At 44.7% G+C, this 15,316-nt stretch overlaps 1 protein-coding gene across 4 annotated transcripts in view; it reads left to right on the top strand.

Annotated features, from left to right (window-relative positions):
• rps6ka1 (ribosomal protein S6 kinase a, polypeptide 1) overlaps positions 1 to 15,316 on the top strand; it is a 44,270-nt gene that overhangs the window by 21,993 nt on the left and 6,961 nt on the right. For 2 of the 4 annotated variants that reach the window (XM_030355879.1, XM_030355881.1), the window contains exons 3-14: positions 9,511 to 9,627; positions 9,945 to 10,026; positions 10,576 to 10,656; positions 10,759 to 10,838; positions 10,973 to 11,079; positions 12,189 to 12,226; positions 12,770 to 12,909; positions 13,273 to 13,343; positions 13,474 to 13,562; positions 13,668 to 13,732; positions 14,033 to 14,135; positions 14,760 to 14,890. In XM_030355879.1, the coding sequence (XP_030211739.1) occupies positions 9,511 to 9,627; positions 9,945 to 10,026; positions 10,576 to 10,656; positions 10,759 to 10,838; positions 10,973 to 11,079; positions 12,189 to 12,226; positions 12,770 to 12,909; positions 13,273 to 13,343; positions 13,474 to 13,562; positions 13,668 to 13,732; positions 14,033 to 14,135; positions 14,760 to 14,890 (1,104 nt within the window). Of the gene's footprint in view, positions 1 to 6,133; positions 6,349 to 7,157; positions 7,212 to 7,902; positions 8,520 to 9,510; positions 9,628 to 9,944; positions 10,027 to 10,575; positions 10,657 to 10,758; positions 10,839 to 10,972; positions 11,080 to 12,188; positions 12,227 to 12,769; positions 12,910 to 13,272; positions 13,344 to 13,473; positions 13,563 to 13,667; positions 13,733 to 14,032; positions 14,136 to 14,759; positions 14,891 to 15,316 lie in introns of those variants that run through there. The other 2 variants (XM_030355882.1, XM_030355880.1) reach the window with 2 other exon arrangements.

Below are 15,316 nucleotides of genomic sequence, written 5' to 3'. Positions count from 1 at the left end.
ACCGCAAAGGCTCTGCAAGAGCTGTGTACATTGGCCCTCTCCGGTGGAAGGGAGTGGTCCTGCGATACTTATTACAACCAGGGACTGCTCTCTCGCTGCATTATGTACCACCACCACAGTATATTGTTGTCGATTCTCACGTGTTTGAGGAGCCACCTGGCTATTGAAACTCATCAAAGCTCAAAGTACACCAAGTTATTGGTGTGAAACCTGCATTCAGTGGCTGGGTTGGTTGGCGAACCCATTAAAACATCTTCAATAACGCCCTCATGAGAAGCCCGCTATAGTATGGCAGACTTGTTAAGCGAGATACTTAATTCATCTGTGCATCCCCCTCCTTCTCCTCTTACCACCATCCATCCATCGCTTTGCTGGGCCTTGTTGTCATGGTTACTGCATCCGCAGCGTCCTCGGTCCTCAACGAGTGATGGTGCATGCGCTGGCCGTGTTCCCATTTATCTTGCAGTCCATGCGGTCGCTCATTCATGTCGAATGCACACCAACAGTTAATTTTTCTTTCCATTGTACGGCTGGGTCTCAGCACTTCGGCCCCCGTTTTCCCTGCCACCATCCCTTCTGTAACGTGGAGTATTCAGGGAGGCGGAAAAGAGAGAGAAGGCACGGTTGCTATAGTTGCACACTTCTCTCGAAGTCTCTCCTCGGTTGATCGACATGAAACCTTTCCCAACAAGTGGCTCTCATCTTTCTTTGCGAGTGATGTTTGTTTTTCGTGTTTGCTCTTTTGTATTTTAATGAATGCTATCCATTAAATGCGGCAATTTGTGTGAATGTTTCCTCACCACTTGAGATTTGAGTGTGCCGGGGTCTTTCTATCCCTGCATTTCTCTAATCTCCATTTCTCCATCTCTCTCACTCCCCCCCTTCCCGCCCTCCTTGTCTCGCTCTGGAATAAATCGTTCCCTGCAGCGACGCATGACCTCTGACCCCGCGCACCAGCAAAGCGTAGCCGCTCGCGGGGCAGTGAATGGAGAGTAGCACTGGACCACGTCCCTTTCTATCAGTCTATTAAAACACCCCGTTTTCTGTTGCTCCCAGCCATCGGACGCTACAGAAGGATTTCGGCGCCACACATTGGAAGTACAGGACAGCTCATTTGGAATGTTTTGTTTTGGTTGACATTTTTGTTTGGTTGACATGACTAGTCTCTCACTGACCCAATAAGAACGGCTTGTAACGGCTTATCACGCGCACACCTGGTGGTTTAATAAGTCTTTAACATGCCAGCTTCATGTGTGAAGAATAATGTCCCCCCCACAGACCAGATCAGATCAACAACCCCCATGTTGTCTGTGGGGGAACATTATTCCTCACACATGAAGCTGGCATGTTAATGTCCCCAGTTTTGCAGTTTTGAAAATGTCCCCCTTCTGACATCACAAGTGGGCGTGTCCACCTAGATGTGTGACGGATAGCTGAGCAACGTTTGCTACATTCCACTGGGTAGGCTGGTAGACTGATTTCTCCAGCACACATCTAGACACGCCCACTTGTGATGTCAGAAGAGGCCGATTTTCAAAACTGCTTGTAACGGCTAATCACACTCACACATGGTGGTATAATATGTCACCTATTAACACAAAGGAGTACAGGGCTCAGAATAGGAGTTGGAAGACGAATGGGTTTGCTTTTGTTTTTCCGTTGGTTGTTGATTCTGTTGGTGGACTTCACTCTTCCGTCAGACCACTCAGACGGTCTGAAGGAAACCTCTACAATGCGTCAATGTGTGTGTGCACCTTTTTTCAGTTCAAGGAATTTATGATCTGTTCAAACATTAAGGCCAATGGCTTTGTTGATGTCACCGTCTACATTCTCCTTATCTCGTCTATTGTCTCTCGCTATCTTTTTACAATCAATTTCTCTGAGTCATCCTTTGTTTCTCTGCTACTCTCACTACCTCGCCCTGCCTTCCCCTCGCTATGTCTGAGGCAATTTCCCACTATTGCTTCCAGTGTCTTTATGGATGGTCAAGCGGCTACCAGGCCGACAAGTGTAAGCTGAAGGAGACCTACCATGCTGTTACAGCTAGTTTGTTCAGTTATTAGTGTTTAGCTATTTGTCTAACAATAAAAAAATAGCAGATTATATATTTTCTGTGGTTTAGCTTGCGAATATTTTACCGCTGGGATAAATGCTGATAAAGTAATGCAAAGGAGTAAGCCTACTTGGTATTTAGCTTAGCCATAGTAACACCAACCAACACGTCTGTACGGTTACTGTTTGCTACGTCTTGTCTTGTGTTCAGAGTGCCATGCCTTGTTAATGTTGGAAGGCGATGAGAGTTCTTGGTAAGACAAGGATATTTAGGAAAGGAGAGAAGGATTATGGGATTTAAACAGGGTGTCCAACCCTTTATAGCAAAGCACAGGCCCCTTACGGCTTCTGTTTTTACTCCTGAATCCTGTGGAAGTCCGCCCTAGTTCTCTTCAGTGTAGTTTAGTTTGAGCCTGCAGTCGACTGCTGTTTGTTCCTATGTTTGAACTACCACTCTCTAGGCTTTTCAGTTGCTCAGTCAGCTACAAAGTAGTCCCTATCCTACATATTGGCTCACCCTTTATGTTATCATTTGGCAAGTTACATTATTTACTCCCAGACCTTCCAGATGCCGACGTCAAGCACCAAGTTACACGGCCGGGTACACTGAGGTAGATAACAGCACACCCAGGTCTACTCCCTAGCCGGTGCCATTTTAGATGAGTGTGGGGAACCTGAGCCCACACTCTGCTGAATCTGAAGGTCCACTTCCAAAAACCTACCATCCCACTCATTGTATGCGATACGATATAGATTTTGTGTAGAGTATTATTTACCATTTAGTATGCGAGACAAATCTTTTCATCCAGGGCAAATGTTATTTGGGGTGTATGTCATAAAGGTGCAGCTAGGAGTCGGGTATCTGGCTGAAGGAGGTAGATTGGCGGACATTAAGGTTTCGAACCCAAAACCCCTTTAGCTGGTAGTCAAAAACCCTGACCACTAGATTGTCCTTCCTCCATTATCATGTTGAGGGAGTTAAAGAGACCGAGGAGATGAGGCTTTGGTGGAGGAATGTCAAAGTGAAGAGGGACGGTCGGGCAGGGATGCGTTGGAATGCGAAGAGTGGAGAGATAGAGTGACCTTCCTCTTCTCTGTTGGAATGACACACACACACACACACACACACACACACACACACACACACACACACACACACACACACACACACACACACACACACACACACACACACACACACACACACACACACACACCCCCTTTGCAGTTATGTCGTACCATAGCTTTTTGCAAGACTACAGGCAGGCCTGTAATCCAAACTCCAAGAAACATGATCGTTGCAATGTCTGTTACTACCACCGTTAGGGTGGTAGACATTGCTACAATCATGTTTCTTGGAGGTTGTGTCGGTGATGAAATCCGGTTTATTATAGAAGTTTTTCGATACGACTGATCCATGTTGCCAAGCAGAAGATCTCTCCCTGAGTGTGTGTGTGAGGTGATGGCTGACTTAACCTGTGTGATTATTCAATGTCCAACAGGTGTGAAGCCTTACCCAGGCTTGATGAGGCTGCTTAAACCAGCCATCAGCCAAACACACCCCCACAATGAGGCCACTGTATTACTTTCTAAATTTGGTGTGCTGATTCTCAGGTGAAATGATGTTTGAATTGTTTTTTTAGCGCAACCATATTAGTGAATAATGGCTAGGATGCACATTGTCTTTCTTTTAAATTGAAGAACAATCTGGTCTGCTTTGAGCTCTTACCTTAAGGGCCACAAAGACGCATCTGCAGTCTCTCCTGGTGGCTGTAATTCTAATGCTCTCTAGGCAAGGCACATTCATTTATATAGCTCATATCCTACCAAAAAGGCAAAACTAATAAAAACTAATTACAATAATCAGCAAACTCTAATAATCAGCAAAATAAACAGTTTGCCTTTTTGTTTACTTTAAGGGACTCCGACTAACTTCATTGAGCATTCAAAAGATCAACATGAATATTAATATCACAAGTAATAATTAGCCGGTCAATGACGGTAGTTGTACCAAATAATACTTGTTTGCAGAAGAACACATCTTTGAATATAATTGCTTCTCCACCTCCTCTTCTTCCTGCCCTAACTAAATCCAGGATATTAAAGTTAGCTTATACGATAAGTGCCGCCAACCTGTTTCATTCATGGCTCATCGAGTTTATGATCTGTTGTACAATATTACTCAAAGATTTGCCTTCAAGGGATCTTGCATTCAGAATAGCCAAATGCATTTTCAGGACGAGATTATTGTCGGCAAAAAGGTTTGATAATTGTGGGAGTTGGATACACCCCGTTACCTCTATCGCTAAAAAGGACAGGAACTTTCGAAATGACGTTCATCAGAATGATCTCAAATGAAGTCGTGCTTTGAGAACAACCAGGTTCCTGTTTATAAAGGTATCATGGGAGTCAGGAGACTTTACTTGATTCACACAAGCAGTCTTACAAAGGTGTGTGTTGAGCATGGATTAATGTCTTGGAGGACCTTTTGTTTTCACAATGGTGCTTCTTGCGACCACAGCTGGATGGGTGTTCTTCTAGGAAAGACTCCTTCTCCCTGCCCTCTTTCTGTAGATTCCCTCGCCCTTTCCCCGCACATCTCTGTTATTCTCTCTCAAGGATGTCAGTGTGTGCACGAGCCTGCCTTCGGCACTTCAGTCCTCACTCAAATCCTCATTGGACTGTAACCTCAAAGTTCCACTTTGAACTTGAAACTTGGTGCACTTTTGCTCTCTAACCCTTGCTTCCTTTTTCCTTCCCTCAACTCAATGTAAAGCTCTCTCAATCCTTCCACCTGGTGGTAAAATTGAGTTTTGTTAAAAATGTTCTGATACAAATGTGAATACATATATTTCTTACACACTATGGCTTAACTTTATAGCCCTAATAAGAGTATTCACAGTTAATTTAACATCGGAACTTAAAAAATGTCTGGGTTTAAACCTTCCTTTTTCACTACAGTTGAGCATGTCCTGTTAGCCAATTTTTTCTTGTCACAGCCTGTTTCTCCTCAACTATAATTCTGTTTGTCTATTGCTGGATTCCCTGTTTAGTCAAAAGAGAGATTTTTATCTTTTAGTGGAGTCTTTTATTGGATTTTCTTCATAACCTTCCTGGCATCATGTTATACTTTTATCTATTGCTGTGTATTTAATGTTTAACTTTTAAGCCATCCTGTGCCTAGCTAAACATCTTGCCAAAGGACTACAGTTTAAATGTGGCTGCTTACAAACACAGAAATGTAGATTAATGTGTCCTTTAAATACATAAATGAAATGAAAATCCAGCTAGGTCATCAAACTAGTCAACACTAAACAGCACACTGAAGAGTCACACTGACATCTAGTGTCTTTTTTATATCTGATGTCTCCTGAGTCAAGCTCTTGCAAGAAGGTTGCCATTGGAGGAGACGACTTAAACATTGTATAACACCACTTGAAGTAGCCCATGTATTCTTCATTAAGCTTTTTTTTATTACTTGTCTGATTCTTGGAACTGCATAATGAAAGGATATGCATTCAAGATTGAGTTTTTATTGTCGTCTCTGCCCTCGTATTTGTTGTTGTGCCAGCTCTTAATGGAGCTCAGCCAGTCCAACGGCATCCTGAAGGATGGGAAAGGAAATAAGCCTCTTCAAATAAGCCTTCTTTCCATTTCTCTGGGTGGGAATCAAGGGCATTCTCCTCACAAATTGATTTCTGAGCATGCAGAGTCTTTTCAAAGGTATCAGTAATCATGCAAGAAAAATGCCCTAGCTTTTTCCAAATGTAAATGCTTTGAAAACAATGCTCACTCGCTCTCTCTCCGAAATGCATCTTGCCTGAAAAGTATTTTTTACTCCTGTAAGCAACTACATTTAATCTATAAAGCACATTTACACACAGCATAAACACACTGGATCAATAGTCATAATTACATAAAACATATATAAAAGGAAACCTTAAATTTCAGGGTACTCAACACAGAAATACAGAAAATTAGCAAGAGTACAAAGTTAGAGAATTGTATCATTGCGCTTCTGTTTTTTTTTTGGTCTGAAACTCCTTTCACACTTCCTATTTCATGTAGGGTTAACACTGCAACATATATCAAGCATCAGTGTGGAAGCAGGCTAGTGCTTATTCACAGCGTTGCCTATCAAGCCTGTCTGGTGTGAGTGTGTAGTAAGACTAGTTAGTTGGAGATGTGTAGGGAGGACAGTTGTGGAGGGAGACGTTTTTAATGGCATGCCCAGCTCTTGTCTGAGCTACAAACATGTGGAGACCTTGGTTTCATACCAAAATCCGTTCAACCGTGGCAAGTTTATCCTTTTTGTTTGCTTGTATATCTACCAGTGTCCGTATGTTGACTCGAATGCTAAATTAGCCTGTGTAGTGGAATTTGTGTTGCCGTTTATTGATTGATTGTGTGTATGTGCGTATATCTGCGTACCCGTTTGCATGTGTGGTTGTCTGTTTGTGTGAGTGAGTGGAGGAAGGGTTTTTCCTAGGGGACGGAAGTTGGGGGGTGGCTCAGATTGTTGGAGTGGAGAGGAAATGCATATAGGAAACGCATGGGGGTCCTTATTTTGAATACCCTCCTCCCCTGACCTCACAACACTCCTGAGCTCTTAAACCACGTATCCTAGCTACAATGTTACCGTATGACTCTGAGAAGCAACCTTGGTTTGGCATCCTGTTTGGCACTCATGACTAAACGTAGAGTAGCACGCCCTTATTTGCTTTGCTAAGTGATAAAAAGTAAAGGCAACTTTTTTTCCAACGCTAGCAAAAGAGAAATCGTGTATATGATACTCTAACTCTGTAACATAACGCGTGTTTGCTGATCATTCACGGTCTTCTGCTGAATGGTAATCATGCTTGCAATTGCCTCCAACTGAGCATACTGATGTTGGCAAGCAGGAAATTACATCTACTGCAGAGAACAGGAAGTGAAGAAGAAAAAAAAGAAGTTTAGGAGGGGAGTAGTAGGTCTGTTTCCTGTCACCACAAAAAACCCTTACCATCGTCCCTGTGTGTGCGTGTGTCGTGTGTGTGTGTGTGTGTGTCCCAATTGTGACTATCTCGATATATTCATTCTATTCATGTTCTTCCTTATCCAATCAGCGTAAGTCCCATATCAACTGGATAGAGAAGGACTTTGCCAAAATTAAAGCCCAGGTGAGTTCTTAGCCTCTGGCAACAGCCGCTAGTCCACACCCAATAATACACCCACGTTCATCTTTATCCGCGGCCGTTTACACTGCCAGTATCAGCGGTGATGCTTGTGAACGTCCACGTTTATTTTCTGTCTGTAGCTCAGTTGACTGAGCATTACATCAACGCTGCCAGGGTTTTGGGGGGATTTGATCTACAATGGTTCCAACACATGCGTCCAAGAAATGCTTACAATCACAGGTTTTGGAGGAAAAGGTCGACCAACTGCCATCCATGCTATTATTGCCAGACACTGTGCTGTCACAGCTTGGAGGAGACTCTGGCAGCCTATATGGACTCCTGCTCTATGCTTGGCTGCATGTCTGCTGGACAGCCTGAGAGTGATGTGTGTCGTCATGAGGGAAGTTGAGTCAGGGTCTGTCGGCCGTGAAATTGCCGCAGAGCGTTGTCCGTAAGGCAGTGAATGTGTCACTTCCGTCGTACGGATTCAAGGTAACCCTCCTTAGTGGCTAAGATGACTCGAAGCGCTCTCCTGTCAGTGTTATCCCCAACTCCCTTCCCTGCTCAACGTGTGTTTGTGTGTGTGTGTGTGGTCCCTTTGTATGCCTGCGTTTGTTTCTATGTGCTTTCGTTTGTTTGTATGTTTTGTCTTTTGTATGTGTGCGTTCGCGCATGCATGTGCGTGTTCATTCATGCATGCACGTGTGGCTGTGTGCGTGTGCCAGGATCCTGTGTGGCGCAGGTTGACAAAAAAAGGGAGAGCGGGCCCTTCCTTCCTGTCGGTCCAGATCATCTGCTGCAGTCAGAGCTCACTGAGGAGGATGCACTCCGCCTGACGCACAGAGGGAGAGCGAGAAAGTAGAGACAGCCCACCAGAAGAAAAGAAGGCAGGGCTTTGTTAAGCGAGACTAAGACCGAGTGTAGCTTTGTTTTTCATCGGTTCTTGCCTGCAGTTGACAGGACTGTGACCATCCTAAACCAATGCGTTGATGTGCATCCTCGCTCTAGTCGTCTACAGTCACTGATGTCTCAGTGATGCACTGAGGGCGACGTCAGCGGCAGGGGGTGTGTGCAGTGTCTAGGGCGGCAGTTAACCATAGGTGTGTGTACCGTACTCTAACCATGGCGTGTGGACCGTGGGGTTGAGGCCATGAGGTCATGGGTTGGGCGATCGTGACCATGGAAAAGGACAAGCGGCGGTTCAAGCTGGGCCGTCTGTTGGCTCTGTACAGCCCCAGAAAGCAGCAGCACAAGGCCAGCCTTGTCGCTATGGCGAGCACCGGTTCACCTGCAGGAAGGAACGGCCGCAGGGTAAAGTCTCCCATTGTTTGTTTCTTGGTGACTTGATGACTGCAACAAGGCTGTTGTGTTGTTGTTGTTTTTTTAAAGTTTATGTTGGCGTTTCCTTGAATCAGGAGATGGGTAAAGTTGAGTTGGGACCAGACCCACAGAACAGTAGGTCTTGTGTTATTGGAACCTGGACCGACCACAATCATTTTTGGTTTCTTCTTTATTTTACTTTTACCAGATTTAGACTCATTGAGTTTACCTCATCGACCGAGACAAGACACCTGTTGAATGTCTGACTGCAGCAGAACATTAAAACAGACAAATTCTAAAATGTAAAGATAACGGGTATAATAAGGTGGATAATACTGTTTTCTCCTAGATATGGGACAGGAACTGAGCAATGCCGAAAATACGACTCGTAGGCTTCAAATGTATATTTGAGGCTTTTGTCAAGGCTTCTTTTGCTGCATATTGCTTATTATTCCGAGTTCAGAATGTGGTGGTTGGAATCAGTAATTCTCACTTGTTCTTCAAGAATAATAGGAATATGTTTTTCCTGAAAATTGTGAAGTGGAGGTCATTATTTGTTACTGTTGTGACTCTCCCCATACTATGTATACTAAAATAGTTGCCCGCAGAAAGTTTAAAAGGATTACGAGGGTGGTCAAGATGTATTCATAGGAAGGATTCTGCTTACCTCAAGAAGTCTTGCCACCCACCCTCAGTTTACAAACCTTTTTTTCAAAGTTCCTCTTTAAGCGGTATTATGACACAGCCTTTCTGTCGTACTCTGACGTGTGTGGGCCAAACTATTGCAAGATGCTGTGTTGGAAAGTCCCACCCAATGTCTGTCACTCACACTAATCAAGCTCCGAATTAACCTCTGTGTCCTCTAACAGCAAAAACGCACAAAACATCCTCAATATGCTCGCAGACTAAATTTAGCCGTCTCCTCATTAGTTGTTGGATAGAAAAACCCATCCCTTCTTCTCTCCCCCTTCCTCTCTCCTAGGAGGAAACGGAGATCAAGGAGATCAACATCACCCATGTGGTCAAGGAAGGCTCGGAAAAGGCAGATGCCTCCCAGTTTGAGCTGCTCAAAGTCCTCGGACAAGGATCCTTTGGCAAGGTAGCCTTCCACTCACTCACACATGCATGAGTACACTGGCGTGCTGACACTCACTCACTCATGCTTGCATAAATACACACACACTCACTCAGTCAGGCATGCATAAACCATGCACGCTTTCAGTCATGAATAGTATGTCGATTTTTTTCCCTTTCTCCCTCTCCCATTAAATACTACTACAAAAGCTCCCCTCTCACACAAGTACGCATGTACACACACACGCGTGTAAATACAAACGCGCGTATACACACACACACACGCGTACGTTCCTTGCCCCAATGAGGTCGGCACTAAGGCGTCACTTTGTACCTCCTCAGGTCTTCCTGGTGCGGAAGGTGACCCCCCCAGACGACAACCAGCTGTACGCCATGAAGGTTCTTAAGAAGGCCACGCTCAAAGGTACGCAAACACCCTCCACCCCACATCCAGTTTCACAAGGTCTAGCGCTTTGCTTTCACCGAGAGGTGATCGGTGAGGACAGTTGGGAGCCCCACCCTCAGTGGTGAAGGGGGGTTCACACGCACAACGCAGGTGCTTTGGTCTTAACCCTTGGGTGGCAGTATCACGCTCTTTGTTTTCACTATTGCAACCCAATCTCAGTGTTTCGTCGTAGCACACGAGCAGATGGTTTGTCGGCAGATTAAGTTTCACAAAATGTGACTCCCCGTCCGTGCTCTACCAGACGTGTATAACATGAATGCCAGGAACAAACACACACACACACACACACACACACACACACACACACACACACACACACACACACACACACACACACACACACACAAGGCCGGCGCTGGCCGTTTCGGTGCCCTAGGCGTCTCAACATTAAATTGCGCCCTGTGGACAGGGCTTCCGAGCGGGCCTAGGCGATCGCCTAGGTCCCCTATGCCGAGCGCTGGCCCTGCACACGCACACTCTTACATGGTGTATTCTCCTCTCCCACAGTCAGGGATCGTGTGAGGACAAAGATGGAGAGGAACATCCTCGCGGACGTGAACCACCCGTTTGTAGTCAAGCTCCACTATGGTAAACGACCTTCCCCATTGGTTAACGATAAACACATTAAACATGATGATATACCTATGCCTACTACCGCTGCTGGGTGTCAATGTTGTGCGTATGTGACAGCGTTTCAGACGGAGGGGAAGTTGTACCTCATCCTGGACTTCCTCAGAGGAGGGGATCTCTTCACTCGGTTGTCAAAGGAGGTACGACGTTTCCGTGGTTACACGCTGCCGCATCTCAAGGCCGTCGTTGTAAACAAACAAACACACAGGCTGACTCTGCTTCTTTCGCTGCTTGTCTCGGTCTGTCCCTCGCCCATCCCTCTCTCCTCCCGCAGGTGATGTTCACAGAGGAGGACGTGAAGTTCTACCTGGCAGAGCTGGCCCTGGGTCTAGACCACCTGCACGGCCTGGGCATCATCTACAGAGACCTCAAGCCAGAAAAGTAAGAGCGTGCGTGCGTGAAAACGCCAACGCACGCACGGAAACACATTCTTTCAGCCCCATGAAAGGACGCACACATGCGACCCTGCACACCCAGGCGAACACAAACACACACACACATACACATCCATACACACGCACTCTTGCACACTCACACACTTGCACACATTGACACACACACTTGCACACTTGCACGCTTGCATACTTTCACACATTGACACACACACACACACATACACTTGCAACAATTGACACACCAATGTGTAAAAAAATGACAAACTCTGACTCATCGTATTTAGGTCCTTACGTGTCTTGATATGATCTGTACGATCATTTATTGACTAATATACTGAGAAATCCTTTGGCTTGTAAAATGGTAAACTTCCATATTACTGTGATGCAAATAAAGCCTATGCACACATTTTTCGGAGAAATGTCTGTTGTGCAGCCTATATACGAGTGCAGCCTATATACAAAGACTATATTCTGCCTCTGTGATCAAAATGTGTCGCTGACGATTTTGCTGCACAGCGATTTCACTCTCTGGGGATTATTCCCGGTGTTCTATACACATACCTTCTTTCAAAAAGTTTGTGAAGCAGTCAATATTCGCTTAATGGTAATCCCCCACTGGCACAAACAAGTTGAACAAGTTACTTACTATAATAACAGCCAACTTATTCGATAATATACCCCAATTCCAAGTTTTTTCGATTCTCTGTGATCTGTCATCAGAATAGTGCATTTATTCGCACTCTTCTGAATAGTGCTAGTGCTGAGGTGTAATTTTGTTGAAACTTTGCACAATATACCAACCAACTTTTTAGTTTTATGATCAAAGGCAGTGCTTCATTGGAACATTAAGTGGGTCATGTTTCCAAATGTAGCGCAGCACAGTCAACATCTGCAATTTTCAGCAACACTTGGGTGCCTTCGGATATGTTCTGATGTACTTTTAATTGGGCATTGGTTACGGCAGGCTTAACCTCAGTGTGGCCTTTCTACAGGTTTCTTATTTTCAAGCACGGGTTGTTAGAAAGTGCGGCTTATGTATGATACGGTCTTGTTCACGGTATGTGTTTTTAATGATATGATTCTTACCACTTTCAGCATTCTACTGGATGAAGAGGGACACATTAAACTCACAGGTGACTCATTCTCTCACTCTCGTGTGTGTGTGTGTGTGTGTGTGTGTGTGTGTGTGTGTGTGTGTGTGTTATCTTCTGCTACCATTTGTACCATGTTGACCTTCATTGTGGAGGGAATAAAGTGGTTTTATCTTGTGTGCTTCAGATATCTGCATGCGGGTGCTTGTTTGTGTTAATTATTATAGCCTTACTCTATCATTCCTTCATAATCACTGCCATTTGTCTACCGCCAACGTAGGAGCCTGAATCAAAGGTGACCTAAAACACATAGAATCTACTGCGACGGTGCCTCAACATCAGTTATCATGACTACAGTTAAATAGTGCTGTGAATATACAGTGGTGTGGAAAAAACGAAATGCTAATAATGTACGGGCCAATGGTTCTATCTATACATGGTGTGTTTATTGTGTGTTCCAGATTTTGGCCTTTTTAAAAGTGGTGTTCAAATAACGAAATGCTGATAATGTATGGACCAATGGTATACTAGTCTGCAATAGACATGTCCATCTATAAGCGGTGTGTTTGTGTGTGTGTGTTCCAGATTTCGGCCTGTGTAAAGAGGCCATTGACCATGAGAAGGCCTACTCCTTCTGCGGCACGGTGGAGTACATGGCCCCCGAGGTGGTCAACAGACAGGGACACATCCAGAGTGCTGACTGGTGGTCCTTCGGAGTCCTCATGGTGATGAGCGTTCATACGAGTAGTCTTAGGCCCAATCCCATTTCTACCCCTTACCCCTTCAAAACAAGGGGGAGGGGGAAGGGGAAGGGGTAAGGGGTAGAAATGGGTTTGGGCCCATTTCTACCCCTTACGCCTTCCCCTTACCCCTTCCCCTTACCCCTTTAAAACAAGGGGGAGGGGTAAGGGGTAGAAATGGGATTGGGCCTAAGTGTTAATAGTATTAGCCGGTAGAAGTTCCTGTACTATTCATTTGATGTACACAGTACAATGATACAAAAAGTAGCATTTTGCATGTTTAGTAGCACTAAACCAGGGTTTATTGGCTTACTTTAGTTTTTTTGTTTTTGTCTCTTCCTCCTCCAGTTCGAGATGTTGACGGGAGCGCTGCCGTTTCAGGGCAAGGACCGCAAAGAAACCATGAACCTGATTCTGAAGTAGGAATCTTCTGGAACACATTGGTGTTTGGTAGCAGTATTGTTAACATGGACCAGTTCCCATGTTACTGGTTGTACATCTCGTCCTACTACAGAGTATGTTCTTACTGTGCTGTGTCTCCCCCTGCAGGGCGCGCCTGGGAATGCCTCAGTTCCTGAGCACAGAAGCCCAGTCACTCCTCAGGGCTCTGTTCAAGAGGAACCCAGCCAACCGACTAGGTCTGTATCAACAGCTCAACACGTGGTCTGATTTCCCAGTCTCGGACACAAGCATGTTGCGTTGTTTATTTCTATTTTTATTTTAAATGTTATTGTGGTCTCCAGGATCTGGGGCCGACGGTGCAGAAGAGATCAAGAGGCATACGTTCTTCTCCACCATAGACTGGAATGTGAGTGTCTGATGGAGGAATGAGAACATTCCGCTGACTCAGCCTAAAATAGTCTATAAAAGTCTGTACAAGGGTATCCAAATACTGTATGTCCAATAGTCTTATTGGGTATCAATGTGTGCGTGTTTGTCTTATTTTCTTTCCCATTTGAAATTATATTGTTGTCCTGAAGCCATTCCAAATAAGATCCTGAGCAGGATTGAACATACAAACTTGAACTCCAGAGATGAATGGCCTCAGAGTTTAAAGTTAATTCAAACTGCTCTCTTGGCAAGATCCGTGTCACTACCTGTGTTTCAGAAACTCTTCCGGAGAGAGATAAACCCCCCGTTCAAACCTGCCGTGGCTCGCCCCGACGACACCTTCTACTTTGACACCGAGTTCACCTCACGCACCCCCAAAGGTCAGACTTGATATGTGACAAGCAAACCATCGTGTCAATCCATGACTCGACGTATGTTAGGATACTAGGGATGCACCGATCCGATACTGGGCGTCGCCGTCAGGCTGATAGTAATGTAAGCTATCTGTTTAAGGACTGTAGCCTATGCATAGCTACAATACTCATAATTTTTTTTTAGGTCTATTTCAAAGCTGCTCATTTATATTTTTTAAGTTCAAAACTGACTTTACAACATGTGGCAGATCTATAGGATGAGTACTGCTACATACACATATACATAATGTCATGTATGATTAAGGTAAGATAGTCCTTTATTAATCACCCTTGGAAGAAATGCACTGGTGACCAGCAGTAATTTTTTTTAAAATAAAATTATAGTACAAAGCTATTTGAATAAGATAAAATAAACATACTATATACATGTAACTGTCCGTTTGTAGGTGACCTGTGTGTTAAGTAAATAAATAAATATATAATAAATATGATGAAGTAGTATTGAAAAAAATAAATAAATAACAAGGTTACAATAGTCAGTCCTTAGGTGTGGGGTTTAGTCCTTAAGTCCATTAAGGTCAGTGGACTGTTATGGTCGTTGACGGCGCTGTCGTTCACTCGTCGTGACAGACTCCCCAGGTGTGCCCCCCAGCGCTGGAGCCCACCAGCTCTTCAGGGGCTTCAGCTTCGTAGCCGCCGCCATGCTGGAGGAGGAGGGGTCTGAGGAGGCCAGCCAGCCCAAACCCCACCCGGTGGTCCAGGTCAGCGGTCACAACCAACACCCAATAGGGCGAGAGCCTCTCTGCTGTGTGTACGATAAGGAGCTACCTGTACATGGTGGAGTTGGATTCATGGTCAAAACAACATGGTTCAAATGTTACAAAAATAAAAGATGCTAGCCTCTCAATTTAATAAAAAAAGAAGAAAAAAAAAGCAACTAAATAACTAATGATGATTTTTTCGATAGTGTTTCCCCACAGGAGTTCTTGAGACTATGTTGGCACCCTCTAGGGGGCTCCGTGGGCGTGCTCCTCCGGAAGGAAATGTTGTACTTTTTGAAGTAAATCTGCAGCATTTTTAGAGCTAATTAAAGAAGCTAAGATCTAAGAGCTAAGATCGGGGGGAAAGCGTTCTAATGCAAACCACTCGACAGGTGGTATATGTATCAGCTATGACATTCAATGTGT

This window comes from Gadus morhua, chromosome 5 (genome assembly GCF_902167405.1).
Source record: "Gadus morhua chromosome 5, gadMor3.0, whole genome shotgun sequence".
NCBI classification, from domain to species: Eukaryota; Metazoa; Chordata; class Actinopteri; order Gadiformes; family Gadidae; genus Gadus; species Gadus morhua.
Note: the sequence above shows the minus strand (reverse complement) of the source record. Positions and strands in the feature narration are given on the sequence as shown.